General features: G+C 38.9%; 1 protein-coding gene across 1 annotated transcript in view; it reads right to left on the reverse strand.

Annotated features, from left to right (window-relative positions):
• The window catches only part of Col19a1 (collagen type XIX alpha 1 chain), a 324,015-nt gene that overhangs the window by 246,640 nt on the left and 60,033 nt on the right, over positions 1-17,342 (reverse strand). Inside the window, exons 9-10 of the mRNA XM_087898047.1 lie at positions 9,269-9,313; positions 4,887-4,931 (exon numbers count right to left, since the gene is read on the reverse strand). Of these exons, the coding sequence (XP_087754173.1) occupies positions 4,887-4,931; positions 9,269-9,313 (90 nt within the window). The remainder of the gene's footprint in view (positions 1-4,886; positions 4,932-9,268; positions 9,314-17,342) is intronic.

A 17,342-nucleotide genomic window follows, 5' to 3' on the forward strand; every position in this document is an offset into this window, starting at 1 on the left:
ATGGAGCCTTCTCAAAAACTGACCACATACTCGGTAACAAAACAAACCTCAACAAATATTTTCAAAAAATGGAATAACCCAATGTATCTTATCTGATCACCATGACTTAAAACTAGAATTCAAAACACTAATTCCAGAATGCCCACAAACATATGGAAATTAAACAATGCTCACCTTATTCATCAATGAGTCAAGGAAGAAATAAAGGAAGAAATTAAAGACTTCCTAAAACTCAATGAAAACGACCACACAACACACCCAATTTTATGGGACACAATGAAGCAGTGTTAAGAGGAAAGTTCATAGCATTAAATACCTACATGAGGAAGCTGGAAAAATCCCACACTAGTGAATTAACAGAACATTTGTAGCCCTTAGAACAAAAAGAAACAAACTCACCCAAGAGAACTAGATGGAAGGAAGTAATCAAACTGATAGCTGATATCAACAAAATAGAAACAAAGAAAACAATAAAGAATGAATGAGACAAAGAGTTGGTTCTTTGAGAAAATCAACAAAATAAAGAAATCTTTATCTAAATTAACCAAAGGCAAAAAGAGAATACCTAATTAAGAAAATCAGAAATGAGAGGGGGGCATCACAGCAGACATGGAGGAAATGCAAGGATCTATAGGTCATATTTCAAAAACCTGTACTCCACAAAATTGGAAAACTTAAAGGAAATGGACAACTTTCTGGATAAATATCACTTACAAAAATCAAATCAAGACCACATAAGCAAATTAAAAAGACCTATAACTGCTAAAGAAATGGAAACAGTCATCAAAAGTTTCCCAATCAAAAAAGCCCAGGACCAGATGGGTTCAGCTCAGAATTCTACAAGATTTTCAAAGAAGAACTAATTAATACCAGTACTCTTCAAATTGTTCCACACAATAGAAACAGAAGAACATTGCCAAATACTTTTTATGAGGCTACATTTACCCTGATACCCAAACCACCACAGTTACAGTATGGATATATTAGGCAAGATAGTAAGTAACACTGGTGTAATAGTGACACATAGAGGTCCCCAATGTCTGTCTGGGTGGATTTGATACCTGTTCCATGGGGAGTAATTAATGATGGATACTGTAAACACAGTCAAAAGCCAATGACTGAAGAGGGGAGCCACTATTGTTTTGCTAAATGATTATATTGTCAAAATACCTTCTAAATATTTCTGTTTATACCCATAGATCTAGGCTACTTCCCACCTTGGTCCAAGATGCTTCTTTTGCAGTGGGTAGTAGTTAACGCAGAGGTTCATAAACATGAGTGCTCAGCTGGAATGAGAAGACACCTATATAGCCTCCCCAACATGGTCCAAGAACATCATGGGAGAGCTCGAGGATGGGGAAGAGGGGAGAGTGCTGTGAAGTGCCATCTCTGAATGGCAGCTCTTCCCACCACTATATCAGCAATGCTGTATTGTAAGTACCATCTTCTTGACATGACATTGTTCTTGCACTCATGAATAACGGCAACAGTGGTTGCCTGTCCAGGAACAGCACAAGAACAAAACTATCAAAACTGCAGCATGAATGAGGAAAACACTCATGAGGCCCCACTCATAACTGAGGAGCTATCGACAGTTGGTGGTTACTGGGGGAGAATTATTATTTTTCTGGGGCGTGGGGATATGGCTACTAGTGGGTTCCCTATGCTCTGGTAGATGGCTCCACACCATGTGCGTATAAGAAGCACTAATTAGCCTCGATTAATTAGTTATAAGAAAGAAACAAACAAAGAAAGAAAGAAACAAAGAAAAAAAGAAAGCATTGGAAGGAGGAAGGAAGGATGAATGAGGGAGGGAAGGAGTGAGGGAGAAAGGGAGAAAGGGAGAAAGGGAGGGAGAGATGAAGGAAAAAGGGAGGGAGGGAGGAGGGAAGGAGAAGGATGGAAGGACGGAGGGAAGGAAGGAAGGAAGAGGGAAGGAGAAAGGGAGAGAGGAAGAAAAGGAAGGAGGGAGAAAGAAAGGAGGGAAAAAGGAAGGAAGCAGGGAAGGGGGAAGGAAGGAAGGGAAGAAAGGAAGAAAGGAAAGGATGGAGAGGGGAGAGAGGGAGGGAGGAAAGGAGAGGGAATGAAGTTCAGAGGGAAACGTTTTATGAGGGTTGTAGGTGGATATATTGTGTTCATGAATTCTCAATGAATAGACAAAGCAGTGTTTAATATGTGTCTGTATTGAGAACACAGTGTTTCTCTTGTCATCATTTCCTAGGGTATAATAGCTATATACATATCATTTGCATTGTATTGAATATTATAAAATAATTTAGAGGCAATTAAAATACTCATGAGTATGTACATAAGACACATAGCATTTCCTATACGGTACATGAATATCTGTGGATTTTTGACCTGTTCAGAGGAGTCTTCAAACCAATACCCTATGGATATCAAGGTACAAACAGACAAGTACTTCATAAATCAAAGTTTTTGGACTAAAAGCAGTGCATCTGTAAACTGGACTTTTGCGGAATCTCTTGGGCATTCCTAGTGAGTATATCAGGCTGAAGTTTTATTGTCTATCTATGAGTAAATAGCAGACTTCTGAACTTGGTTTCCATTGCCTATAGAAACAACACCTGGAAATCAACACAGAGCATGCTATCCATCAGAGTCAATATTATCTTTTACCATAACCTTGAGTTCTTGATAGATGTGAAATTCCTCATAATCTCCTGAATGATTTAGTCCACAATCATTGTATTGTGTCTCAAATTTTAATTTTGTCACTCAGAATCATCAAATTTTAAACATGGGAGTGGAGAAAATATGATAGTTTAAGAAGAAAGATGTTTGTAAAGTAATTATATGTTAATTCTTCCACAAGGAATTGATATTGAAGTGTAGCTAGCTGATTTTGTTCAGAAAAAATGCATTGCAAGCAACCCAAGAACACTGGACTCTTGTCACACCAAATTGAGATCTGTCACAGACTTTTCTTTCTTTTTCTCATAACCAAAGTCAACCACATGACCTTATTTATTTATCCTATGGAAAATGATTTATGGATCAAATATAAAGCTTTTTACAGTTTGCAATACTGAAAAGAATCATTTAATGTACTGTAAATAGCAATCAAAGTAAAACCTTCTAAGCTTAAAGGTGATTACATGAATATTAAATCTGGCTATAAACCATCAGGATTGTGATTCTCATTACAGTCACTGTCCTTTCTCTTTGATGCTTATTTCTTTCTACCATATTTAGGGTAGTCTCCATAACTGTTTCCGCCTTACAGTAGAAATTGGTTGCTTGAATGCAACACTCAATAAACATGAGGAAGCAGAAGTAAAATCTTAGGTGCAAAATAAATGGAATGTGTGTTCTTTTTCAATGTTTGATTAGCATATGTTAATTATACACAGTAATGAATTTCATTGCGGCATTATGACGCATGTACATAATGTATTTTGTTCATGTTCAGTCTGTGAGAATCTGTTTATACCACAAAATATTAGCTATGTTCAGAGAATAATAAAATAACCAAGTTTTGAGGTATTGTTGACTAAATTATAGAAAGGATATTATGCCTTACTTAGTTTCATTCATTCCTACGGATAAAATTCAACTAATGAACCAAAATATACATCTAAATAAGAATTAGAGACACGGCTTGATAATAACTATTATTCTAAAGCAAAAGTGTTCAAGAATTTCTAAAAAAAAACCCATTAAAAGTCGTTAAAATTTTAATGGATTTTTCCTCAATTGCACGGTTATTATATGGCCATCTTCTCCTTTTTTCTCTCTCTCTAACTTCCAGGAGGGAAAGTAATTATTATGTAGAAATAATATACAACATGTGAAATTTGTACTGTAATTATAAAAGATAATCATTGTCTCTATAAATACTTATAAGAGAGGCAAATAACTGATCGCTGCCCGAAAGCTAGATGCCAGCAACGCTGGCTGATTTGAGAGCACCGTTTCCACCTGCAGAGCCTGTTTGTACAGGAAAGATTGTTCTGCTTTTCAAGGGCTACAAGATGACTCGGTAATAATTGCTTAGAATAAAACACTGCTTAAAGGTATAAAATGCATAGTTCAATTTTGTGAGCTGGTGATGGGCTGACCCTTGGGTTACAGGGATGATATCTGTTCTTGGTTCCTCAGGCACTACACTCTACCAGTATCTAAACTCCTTTGAGCCCCAGGGTTCCCAGGTCCATGGGTTACATACACCCGACTGACTCTGATTTGCTTGCTTCACTAGGAGGAGTCCAGGGCTGAGTGGGGGTACTTCTTCCCAAGGTTCTCACTGGGGACTGACTGCCTTGGGAAAAGTACTTTCAGTCTGAAGCCTTCCCCACATTTTTCTCTGCCTTTGCATCTGTAACCTTGTGGCATTGATCAAAGAGTCTTCTGCAATGCAACACAAGGCATTTAAAAGTCTTGTGAGTCAGTTTCTTACACATCACCCACATCTTTTAATCACCCCTATACTCAACCTTTTGAAATAACTCTGATTGTAGTATTTGCTATCTTGTCTGTAGCATTCAGCTCTTTTCTTATTATTTTTTTAATTTCCCCTCAGAAAATATTCCACTGATAAGCCAGTGTCCATGTTAATAAAACTTTTAGCCAGAGACGTAGTCATAGTGGATGAATGACACCATAATATAAAAATACAATTTCCAATAAATAGTTGTATCTTTTATATATAAATGTAATAAATGTAACTAAAGATGCCTGACCAAGTAAATTTAGAACAATTTTTGTCAATCACCAATGTATAAAAGTTACTCTAGTTGATGCAAATGTTTTTAGTTTCACTATAAAATTATTATACATACTGTATAGAACGTATGAAAGAAGCTAAATGTCACATTAAACTATTTGGGGAGCATAATTCTTCTTTATAAACACTAAAGGATTACCTTTTCACCAGTTTCTCCTTTGGTGCCTTCAAGTCCTTGTTCTCCCTGCAAAAGAAGAGCATCATGTAAAGTAATAAGAACAGTTCTTATGGTTCATGGAATTTTCATAATAATAATATTATTTCTAAGAATAAAATATCAGCAATTTAAATAGTTCCCTGCGATATGAAGTTCTAAGCAAACACTAAACAATGCAAAGTCTGAATAGTACAAAATATTCAAGGAACAGTTTTTTTGGATATTTCCTTATCTTCCCAAAAGATTACATCCCCATAAATTCAAGGCCCCTGCACATTAAGTGTCAAAGAATGGTATCGTCTAGATTTGCTTTGAGAACTGAACAAAACAGCACAGACTGAGTTTGCAACATCTCATTAAATCCAGATGACACAAACTTCTTTGAAACCTACCTTCCACATGAGTATCTAACGAGAGGTTCATGAGTGGGTTTAGAGTTGAACCTTGGAGACCCCTACCCCACCCCAGCACTTCCCTGCACCTGGAGCCACAGGTTACTCTCCGTTCTGCTCATGTGATTTACAGTCACAAAAAAGAACTGTTTTCTAAGTCTATATGGAGGAAGGATGGAGATGAGAGCAAGGAAAGAGAGATCTTGATTGAGGGAGCCATTATGGGGCTAGCAAGAAATTTGGCACTAGAGGAATTCCCAGGAATCCCCAAGGCTGATCCCAGCTAGGATCCTAAGCAATAGAGGATAGGGTGCCCAAACTGGCATTGTCTTGTGGTCAGACTGATGAATATCTTAAATGTCACCATAGAACTGATTCAGCAACTGATGTAAACAAAGGCAGAGACCTACATCAGAGCACTGGGTTGAGCTCCCAAAGTCCAGTTGAAGAGTGGGAGGAATGAGAATTTGAGCAAAGGAGTCAAGACCGTGATGGGTTCACCCACTGAAACAGTTTACCTGAGCTAATGGAAGCTCACCAACTCCAGCCAGACTGGGAAGGAACAGCATAGCACCAAACTAGTCCCTCTGAATGTGGATGACAGTTGCATTGCTGGGGCAGACTGGGGTGGGGCAGGGGGCACTGGTGTGGCACCAGGATTTATCCCTACTGCATGTACTGGCTTTTGCGGAACCTATTCTCTTTGAATGATACCTTTCTCAGCCTATATATAGTAGGGAGGGACTTGGACCTTCCCCAAAGCAATGTGCCTTACCCTCTCTGAGGATTGGATGGGGGTGGGGTGGGAGGGTATGAGAGGGGAATGGGAGGAGGGAAGAAGTGGGAACTTGGATTGTATGTATAATCAAAAAAGATAGTTTATTTTCTTTAAAAAAATAAAAATTCAAAATAAATAAATTAAAAATAGAATTAAAAAAGGACTAGCAAAGTAAAAGAAAAAGAAAAAAAATCTGAGTCCTTCAGCATATTTCTAATCAATAATTGATCAATTTCTCCATTACCTCATGCTTGAGCACCTGGCAGACATGCATGGTGTCAAATGTGTGTTTTGTATATAGAATGATTCCTATTCCTGACTATATCTTGCAACTGAATGAATAACAAAGACAATTCTGTATCACCTGGTCTAAAAAAATAAAAACAAAAAGACAAAGAAAACCCTGTTTTCTATGCCATCCTCTAAATCTACAAAGTGCAAGTGTTTTTTCCTCAGCTGAACCCTTTCCAATTTCATAAATTTATTTTTTTACTAATTTGACATGAATATGTTGATGAGGTTCCCACCAAACATTTAGTAAATGCTGACTGAGAGCCTCCTGCACGTCAGGGATCTATGGTATGATGGGTTATATCTGTCGTCCACTCATTAACTGGGGGTCATTGCTGTGGGAGTTCCTTCCGCTCTGATGGAGGAGGGTTATCTGTCTATTGTGTTATTTTCATTGGTCAATAAAGAGACTGCCTTGGCCCCTTGATAGGACAGAAAATTAGGTAGGCGGAGTAAACAGAACAGAATGCTGGGAAGAGGGCTATGAGCCAGAAGCCATGGAGCCAGCCACCAGGTCAGACATGCTGAATCTTTCCCGGTAAGCCACCACCTCGTGGTGCTACAGATTATTAGAAATGGGTTAATATCAAGATATGAGAGTTAGTCAGTAACTAACTCTCTAGAGATAATGGGCCAGGCAGTGCTTAAATGAATACAATCTGTGTGTTGTTATTTCTGGGACTAAGCTAGCCGTGCGGGAGCTGGGTGAGGCGAAAAGCAGGCCTGCCTGCAGCCCCTCATTACACCGCTCCATCAGCCAATCGCCGCTGAGTTACCAGCCCATTGGGGCGTGGTCTGTCTCTCTTTAAAAAAAGCAGCGGCTGTCCTCCACTACCTCTTTGGCTTCCAGCTCAGCCCCTCTGAGCGAACAGGAAAGGAGTCTAGGAGCCGGAAGCGGAGCCGGAAGCCAAAGAGGGAGTGGAGGACAGCCGCTGCTTTTTTTAAAGAGAGAGAGACCACGCCCCAATGGGCTGGTAACTCAGCAGTGATTGGCTGAAGGAGCGGAAGGAACTCCCATAGCAGGTCATGGCATAAGGCATCCAGCCAGTATCCTCATAGGAGGCCAATATTTACGTTTGCCTGTTTTATTTTTCTATTTAAGTTTTTAAGGATAAAATGTGGTGTGGGTCAGATTGTCCTTAAGTTCACTATGTAGCCCATAATGACCTTGACCTCCTGATGATCCTGTCTCTGTCACAGAAGCGCTGAGATAACAAATAAGCACATGCCATCACACCTAGCAACAAATGAAAAGTTTCTGATATCAACTTTTTTGTACTGCCTCTACAAAATGCCGTATGACATAATTAAAATTCACATGTATTATATAGATTAGAAGGTAAGCTCTTGTTATCTATACATAGATAATTTATGAGTATATTAGTACTTGCAGAGTCAAATAAATGTATATAATGAGTGTAGAAACTTGATTAAATAATTATCTTCTGCTTCCTTTATTCTCCAAATATCACTAGCAAACAATATGTTAATTCACAGGGACTTTTTATCACTAATGCGCGGGCCTACCTTACTTTTAATAGTGTTTCCCCTGAAATAAAGACTTGAACTCCGTCTGGTAATTCAAGCTGACATTGAAGCTGCTAAAGCCCGTAGCGCACTGGCCACGATGTCAGCATGATGCAGCCACCACAAACAGCTGCTGGAAAGTCCAAAACCATTTCCCAGCAGATAAATCTGCACATCCTTGGCTTGCAGCTCAGATCGCAGATGCGGCACATGCTGTACCAGTGGGGTTTGCAGAGAACTGCTGGGAAGTGTACGATTTCATGGCTCCCAGTACAGTCTTATTATCTCTACGGGGCTAGGTAAAGAAACAGTTTTTTAAAGCTCCAACTCTATATGAAAGTATGACTTTTCAAATGGCATTTCGGGCTACGGAAAAGCAAAGCGTAGATGCGTAGCGACTTCAGGCTTTCTGTTATTAAATCCTATAATGTTTCGCCACGATGTTGAAATGACAGCTTTGGCTTTGGGGGGCATCTAAAATTGTATCAATAATGCTCTCCCCTGTGGTGTGATTTTCTGGGCTGTATCACAACAGCTGGCCCCACTGGAAGCGACTCCTTTTCATTCCAGGAATCTATGAAGTATAGTAGCTCCTGTACACCCAGTGATGCTCGGCCCATATTGTTGTTCCCAGAGAGAGAAAGCCGTCCTCGGATAGGTAGTAAAGAATCCAGAGGAAGTTCATCTTGGTGATGAGAAAGATGTGAGGCCAAGACTCAGACTAGGTGGTGACAAAGTTCTCCTTCATTATTAGTATTAATGTAGGGTTTATTATTATTGTTATTATTATTATTTATAGAGGATCAAGTCGACAGCCTCATCTGAGCTAAGCAAGCACTCCAGACTGGACTATTTCTCCAGTCCTCTTTTTCCTTTTTCTTTTGAGACATGATCTCACTACGTTGTCCATGCTAGCCTCTACAGGCTGGCAGGCTGTGGACCTGCAATATTCCTGCTTCAGCCTTCTGAGCAGCTAAGATTCTCGGCTTGTGCTGCCAGACAAAAGCAGACAGGTGTGTTTTGAAGAGCTTAGTTGCGTGTGATCCTTGTACTGTTAGATATTCTATGACATCACAAACATTTTTGCTTAACTCAATCTGAGAAGCACAACACATGCACGTCAGAAATGACAAGCAGAACACACTGTTCCATTGTTCACTCCAACTGATAACGGTCAACATGTTTCTGGTGCAGTTGTAACACCTCCATGGCCTTTAGAAGGCATCTCTACTGATTCCTCAGGACGGCATGCTGCTAACACCCTGGAACAAACGCTTCCTTGAGAGGTCCCTGAGAAGGAAATGCTTCTACAAGTCCTCCTTGGAAAGATGGATTTATTAGCTTAGTTTGTGGGAAACATTTATAAAACCCATTACCTTTTGACCAAGTAAGCCTGGAAGACCATGGATGCCATTTTCACCCTAAAAGAGTAACCAAAATAAATCCCATTAGCCACAAGTAATAATAAGAAATACCCCCACACACACCCACACACACCTTCTGTGTTTGTTGATTGTTTTTTTGAGACAGAGATTCCTGGCTGCCCTGGAACTTGTTTTGTAGACCAGGCTTGCCTCAAACTCACAGAGAATCGTCAGCCTCTGCCACCCAAGTGTTCGGGAAGCTGCAGTGTTATGAGGTAAGGTAACTTTTTTTCTGGATATCTGTCACATGCAGGGTCTTTCAACTTTTTGACAGGTCACAACACCAGAACAATCACCTCAAATTTTAAGATAAAGGACCGGAGGCCCTGAGATGCTAAGTACTAGTCTCACAGTCCCAGTGTCATCCACCTTACAGTATCGCCTGAGATGTCCAGCGCATGCTCAATGTGTATTCTATATGCTATTTACTAATCTCTTTCCTCTCTCTCCCTTCCTTCCTCCCTCCCTCTCTCTCTCTCTCTCTCTCTCTCTCTCTCTCTCTCTCTCTCTCTCTCTCCCTTCCTTTCTTTTTTTTTTTGCTTTAAAACATCTGGGCAAATTAATAAATGCTTTTTATGGGGTAGACATCATTTTCTGAACAAACTTATCAGCGAGTTACTATTCTTGTAACTATCTTAAATGAATGGACACACAATAACTGGCCTTCAGACTCTTCTCCCTCAGCTGTGGTCAATGTCCGACTTCCCTACATGGTCTCTGACAACCAACTTAATAGTAGTGTGTAAGTGTCTTCTTACCTAACATGAGATATCACATATGCACATATGCATAGTCTTACCACGTTATAGACATGCTTATTTCCTTATCTATATCTGTTGACTGCTGCGAGGTCAATTCTGAAGTCATACCAAAGGCAATTCCACATAAAACAGTTCCCTTTCCACATGGCCCTTGCCATGGGCACATTTTCAGCAGATGCCTATCAGGTTCCATTACTGGAATTCTTGGTCATTGCACTGACACCTCTGCTCTGGGAAGAGCACACCAGCTAGAAGATGCTCTATGGGGGTTTCAAGCATTCTCAGTAATCCCTTGTCTGTTTACTTCAGTCTAGGAATTCACCCTGGCTCCCAACAGTCCAGACTCAGGCAGCTCCAAACAAGCTAACAATGCTGTGACCTGCTCTACTTCCGTGAAATAGTTATTAAATTTACTTAGCAACAGTTTATAAGCATTTTTGAAAACACAGGTATTATTTCTAAGAAATACCTGAAGGAGGTTTAAGTATATTATGAAAAACATCATGTCTTCAAATTTTTAAACGACAGTGTGATGTTCTGCCTAAATATTGGGATCTTAATTTTATTACTAATACATTTTTTTGCAAAGTTTTAGAGTTTCTTTTTCCATAGGTGTACTGTCATTTACATGTACATTATTTTAGGAGCTAAGGCTTTTCTTTATTTAGATTAAATTATCCAAGTATTCTATAGTGTAGCTGCTGTCGTCATAGTAAGGACAAAACTTGGCTGTGATATGTAATTACGTGAGGAGGCATCAAAAATAGCATTCATTATCAGTGGGCAAAGTATTTCTACCACTTAAAAGTTACTGCAGGGGGCTGGAGAGACGGCTCAGTGGTTAAGAGCATTGCCTGCTCTTCCAAAGGTCCTGAGTTCAATTCCCAGCAACCACATGGTGGCTCACAACCATCTGTAATGAGGTCTGGTGCTCTCTTCTGGCCTACAGACATACACACAGACAGAATATTGTATACATAATAAATAAATAAATATTTTTTTAAAAAAAAGTTACTGCAGTTCTTAACCCTAGGCACCAGGCAGCACTAGTAGAAGCTGTAGTAACATCTGATAAGGAGATAACGAAATTACAAGAAGTATCTGATGCCAAGGGGAATAGAGCTCTACTCATCGCTGAAGTATGCCCACTTGTCCCTAAGAAGCAGATTATTTTCCTCAGTTGATTCAATATAATATTTTATATCATATTGCAAATTACACGGGATAACAAGATACAGCATATAATCCATTAAAGCACACTGATACGGTAGTTATCCCACCAACAGCCCATTTCGGAGAAGAGGGAGTGGTCATGGTTCTTTCCTCTCTTCTTTGCTAGCTGCCAACATTTGCATCTCACGTGCCCTGAGTGCTGAACTAGGTGTGTTGTGAGTTGATGCTTTGTGAATATTGTAGTTGAAATACAGTGTTCCCCTATGACAAGTGTTAACCGATCTCTTCTCTTTCTCTACTAAGAATTTTAAAATCACTTCTAATTGTCTATAGACCATAGGAGGAGTGTGAGCATCCTGGTTCCCATCACTACCTCAAAAAAGAGAGGAAAACATAGAATCACCATTAAAAACTCAAAAGGACATAGTTCATGCTAATGACAACTGTTGATTCTGTAAAACTTCAAAAATATTTAGGCTAGTAGCTGCAGTCCTCTTAGTGCTTATTCTGAAACACAGAACAAAGTCCACAAAGGTGCAGGCAGTAGCGATAAATGCAAGTTTACCTATAAAATCAGCATTTTCCTGACACTACTAGAAGAATGTGTATCTGCTTAGTGTGTGTGCAATCGAGTGTGTGCATGTGTGTACATTTGTGTGTGTATTTCTGAACTCTTGCTGCCTTTTTCTCCAGTATCATCGTAAGAAGGCATAGATGCTTCTCTTTTATCTTTCAATTATTGGAAAAAGTTACAACCAATGGTTTCAAAGAAGTCATACCTTTCAAAACTCATTTCTGGGGATAGTCTTTCTATTACAAGCCTTTTAATTCCTGAAGCACACATGGGAGGAGGAGAGAACTGACTCCCAAAATTTGTCTGTGACTTCCCTGTGAACACCAATCCAATATGAACACTCACTCTTACCAAATTAATAAGACATAAACTGTATTTATATATCAAACACCATTATAAGCTTCTAGTTAACTTTTTCTGATTTACACGGTGAAACACAAATAAAAAATCACATGCATTCTTATTTAATTAAAGCTTCTTGAATCAAAATTTCTGCCCACTAATCTTATTTCTGTTATCTTAAATTATGGGAGAAAAAGATCTTTCAGATCTTATACATGACACCCATGTGGGTCACTATTAAGGCTTCTATTCAGTAAATAATAAAAGATAGTTTGGAATTTTAATATTATGACCCTACTCTCTGGGTGCACAGTGGCCAGTCAATACACCTCTTAAAATATGGATTTCAAAACTCAGCATATTATGTCAGAAATGGTCCCACACAGAACAGAAACCAAGGCCATTACCTACACACACACACACACACACACACACACACACACACCATGCTGTTTTAGATGCTAAATTATTTTTCTATTAATATATTTTGCTTCTAAAATTGTATTTACATATACTAATTTTGTAAGCAAGTATAAACTCTACTACTATTTCCTTTCAAAGGAAAAATTTCTATTTCCAATCCTTTTTAAAGTTATACACATGTAAGTCATATTCAGCTTAAAAAAGTAAACATCTTAGTACTTATTTGTGGAGGTGGTAAGTTTCCTTCCACACCTACTGAAGTTAGGGAGACAGCGACTTTTGTAGGATCTTATGAAAATCTGAGATCCCATGAAATTGATATGATCTTAAAATGAACCTGTCCTAAGCAAAGATTTGGGCTAATTATATTGTCAAGTATAGGTTAAGGACAGCTTCAATAAATTTTAAACTGCAAAACCAGGGTAGGGAAATCAAGACCTTTAATCCAAATCATCTACCAAAAGATCTGATGATGTGTGGTAACTACCACCGGCATTGCGCAGTCCTCCCAGTGGAAGATGATTTAAGATACAGAACTCGGTGCCATCAGCCAGCTCCTAATTGCGGATGGTGAGATACCAGTCACTGCAAACCATTTCCTGTCCAGAGTATTCCTCGTGATGAGTAATTTATAGTGTGAGTCCATATCAGTTACCTCTACTAGGGCTCAGCTGTGCCTCAGCCATCGGTTAACTTTCAGTAAACGATCATGGAACCTTGGAATGAAAATTTCCTTGAGAAAATATAAGAAACAAAGGAGATTTTTCAACCTGAGACAGGGTGGACAGAAAGCCAGAGAACAAAGCCTGGCTATGCTTTAGAGAGCAGGGAGGGCAGGAGACGAGGAAACGGGAAGCAAATTCCGGAGCTGTACACACTGTCCCTATTACATTTCGTTCTAGGAAGCAGCACTTCTAAGCATTGCTAGGTAAAGCGTCTCCTTTCCCCCACTTCCCTGAAGTCCGCTGTTGCAGAAAGCCTTGCGAGTTCTTATTAATTCACCTTTCCCTTTCTGCGCTCAACGTAGTTGTCTAACGACTGTCTTTTATTTCCCTTCTGTGTTTTGGAGCTAAGTTTCCCTGAGTTCTGCCTAGTTCGGCTAACACTTATGAAGGTTCTATCAGCATGGGTGTCCTTTATCAGCATGTATGTCCACGTGTAGGCATCACAGAGATTAGAGAGACTATGATTCCTTCTATTCCAGGAGCTTCTCAGGGATATAGATGCACAAATATTGGTGATGTTAATAAAATTCCATGTGAGGGGAATGGAGGAGCTTCTAATTTTGCTTACTGGACTAAAAACTTTCGTAAAAGAGTTGCATGAACTTGGAATGCAGTAATCAGTGATGATGATGGTAAAGTATCAAACTATCAGTTGTTTGATAGTACAAAATTAGTATATGCAAACACAATTTTAGAAGCAATTGATAGTTTGATACTTTACCATCATCGTCAAGCTTTCAAATTTACCTGACAACTTTGCCTAAGATCGTATACTGGTACATGTGGCCCTGACTGGGCTGGCTGAAAGATGCTTCTAATGGAACCACTTCAAGAAAACTGTCTTTTAAAGTCACAAAGATGTCTTAAACCATTGCAGATATTTCCTAAATGTTCACTGTTCAGTGTAAAGGCAATCTACGCAAAGAATAAGATAACTAGCTAGCTAGCTAAGCGATGTAATATTTATGCACTAGATACCAACTGCACGTTAAACCAAAAGGGACATTAGCAGACTGGGTTTCGGAAATCTGGCTAACTGTTTGGTAAATAAAGGTCAAGTGCTTGGGAGCCAGCTACGCTGCATGTGTTGAGCTCGTCCTCCATCTGTTGCGGTCTCTGCCAACTGCTCTACTTGGGATGTGAGTGGAAAGCATTAGAAGGGAATGAGAAACCATTAAGGAAGAAAGTCAGCTGCACAGGGAGCAGGCTTCTTCTGCCTATTCCGCTACTAGCTAGCTCTTTCCTCACAGTTCTGCTCATTGCAGTGATGGATCGTATCAGCATACACCTCCTGACAGCACAGCGACCAGACAGTCCACATCAAAGCCGGAGTTTTTCACCAATAAAGTTTTAGCCTTGGAACTTTAGCCAGTGAAACTAGAAAATACAGCAGTGAAATGATAATTTTTGTGGTCACTTTCTATAAATATTGGTTATTATAAGAATTCCAATGCTATGTCTGGGTTTGATAGAATTTTCATTATTAAATATATTTTTAAAAATACAGGTAGATAAGATGATTTCTTTGCAAAATAAGAGTTGATTACATAAGAAATCGATAACACTAAAAGTTATTATTAGTTTTAATAGAAAGGTGAAACATAATCACATTGAGATTATTTTTCTTACAAACAGCATATTTTTGATTGGTAATACTTGATATAAATGTAAAAATGGTATTTTTGTTCACATAAAATTTACATTTATTTCATCAGCCTTGACAAAACATCCTATTGTTCAACATGAGCTGAACAAAGATGACCAATAGACATGCCAAACTAGACAGGGAAAACTCGTGAGGCTCCGCCCCTACACAAAGAATTGAAAGCAACTAACGAATGTTGAGAGCAAGAGAAATGATCTTCCCCAAGTCATCCAAGACCAAATGCCTGGCCGTGAAAACATGAACGCAAGTGACACCACACAGACTGAGCAGGTTACATTTAGGAATATATCAGAATATATACACATATATTCATGGAACAATAATTTAAAAGGAGGCCATGAATTTACAGAGAGCAAGGAGGGGCATATGAGAGCATTTGGAGGGAGGAATGGGAAGAAATGTAATTACACTATAATCTTAAAAAGTTCTTTTTTTCTCATTGGATAAAGTTGTGTGTTCTTATTTAGATGTTTCAGTTTCTATAATAAATCGCTACGTGCAAATACATATTAATTTTTTCTTGACTTAGGGAGAAACTGTGGAAATGTGCTTAATTCTGATTGTCTACGGAAAAATTAAGTGAAACTAGAAATGCAGAGAGGAAGCCAAATGGCTTAAACAAAAATTATTTTCACTAAACGCCTATAAGGTTTTTAGTCTCCGAGGCATTAACACCACATCTGGACCAGGCTAGCGCAGAACTCATTAGGATTCACAACAGCTACAGGACTCGTCTGCACGTACATAAACTGAACCAGCATCTGCCTTTGTTTCCTGGAGCTGCAATATTCTCACAAATGCCTTTTTAGGGAAAGTCGAGATCCAAACATCACCATCATTTCGTTTCCCAGCAGAAAAGAGATGCAGAGACAATTAACTATGGATCAGCCTTGTTTGTGCTCATCCCAGTGCAATGACTGGGGACCCAGAGGTTATAGAAAAAGATCTGCCATCGAAAGTCCGGTATAATGAGGGTAGTTCAGCAGCTTATTATGACGGGCAAATTAGCAACTGACTCATTGTGTTATTAGGTGTAATTCTTCAGTATCTTAAAGAATATGGCTTTTTACCATTACAGGCTATTTTATTGGAGTCATGGTATTAAGTTTAATGTCTTTGTTGGTGAGTACTCTGTATGTATATGTTCATGTGCCTCTGTGTGCATGCATGTGCATCAAGAGCATATTTGGTAAAAGGTATAAAAGGTAGTATGTTTTATGCTTGATGTTCAGGTCAACCCAGAGAGTAGTCACGAGTGGGCTACTGTCCACGGAGTCCAGACTACAGATCTTTAGAATCACCTCTGTACACATTGGAAATATTTCAATTCTAGTTTTGAATTTGGAAAATGAGCAAAATCAAACCATCATAGTTTTATAATTCTTATTTCTGTGCGTAAAACTGCAAAATCCTCACATTGGGTGAGTAAACTTGTTTTCAGTAATTCTCAGGAGACGAATACAATCTTCTGCAGGTGGTGGAGCTAGAGGATCTAAGGTTAAAGATGTTCACAGACTTAAGGATGGGGACACAGCACTCTCTGGAACAGAATTTAGAGAGCCAACGTCACAATCCACTCCCTAAGCTGCAAGGCAAATGGATTTGCACTCTAAGTCAAACTGAGTGCGAAAGGAAATCTGGGTCTTTGGCCACATCCAGATGATGTCACAGCAGGAAAGCTACTGTGGGCAGAGCATCACCTTCTAACTCCACTTCTTACAAGTTATGAAGCTTAAGGAAGGTCTAATTCTCTTTATATATTAGATTCTAAATCAAAAAACTAACAACAACTCTGAACTAACATGTCTTTAAGTATCGAATGAGTTAATTTAAAGGAGGCTCTTGGCAGTGTTTAGCACATAGTATTTACTGCATGTGACTATTTTTATCGACGTGATACAAGTTTGTAATTCTATATGTAATTATTTTGAAGGAGTTCACTGGTTTGGAAACATCACATTTTTTTTGTCAAAGAAGCCAAAGACACAGATGATAATTTGAGTTTTATTTTAACACTATTGCTAAATAAATTTTGAATAAGATACATTTCCTTAAGTGAGTTCTAATTTGGTCTCATTTTAAGCCAGGATTTGGAGCAAGAACATCAGCAGACTGTATGTTTGAAATATATCTTCTAGTTATCAAACACTGGTGCTAATCATGAAGCTGCCTCTTCCATGAACTTCCAATCTCATCACTAAGATAAACCAAAAGTGGGTCCAAGTATGATCTCCATGTGATAGCGGAGAAAGAGTGTTGTACTGGAACCCATTCCGGGAAGTGTAACTCTGCTTGCCCAGTGTCAAGTGCACACTGAGGACTAGGATCTATGTTCTTCGTACTCTAGAAGGAACAAAGAAAT

The sequence above is a fragment of the Myodes glareolus genome, chromosome 18 (assembly GCF_982192425.1).
Source record: "Myodes glareolus chromosome 18, mMyoGla1.1, whole genome shotgun sequence".
Taxonomy (NCBI): Eukaryota; Metazoa; Chordata; class Mammalia; order Rodentia; family Cricetidae; genus Myodes; species Myodes glareolus.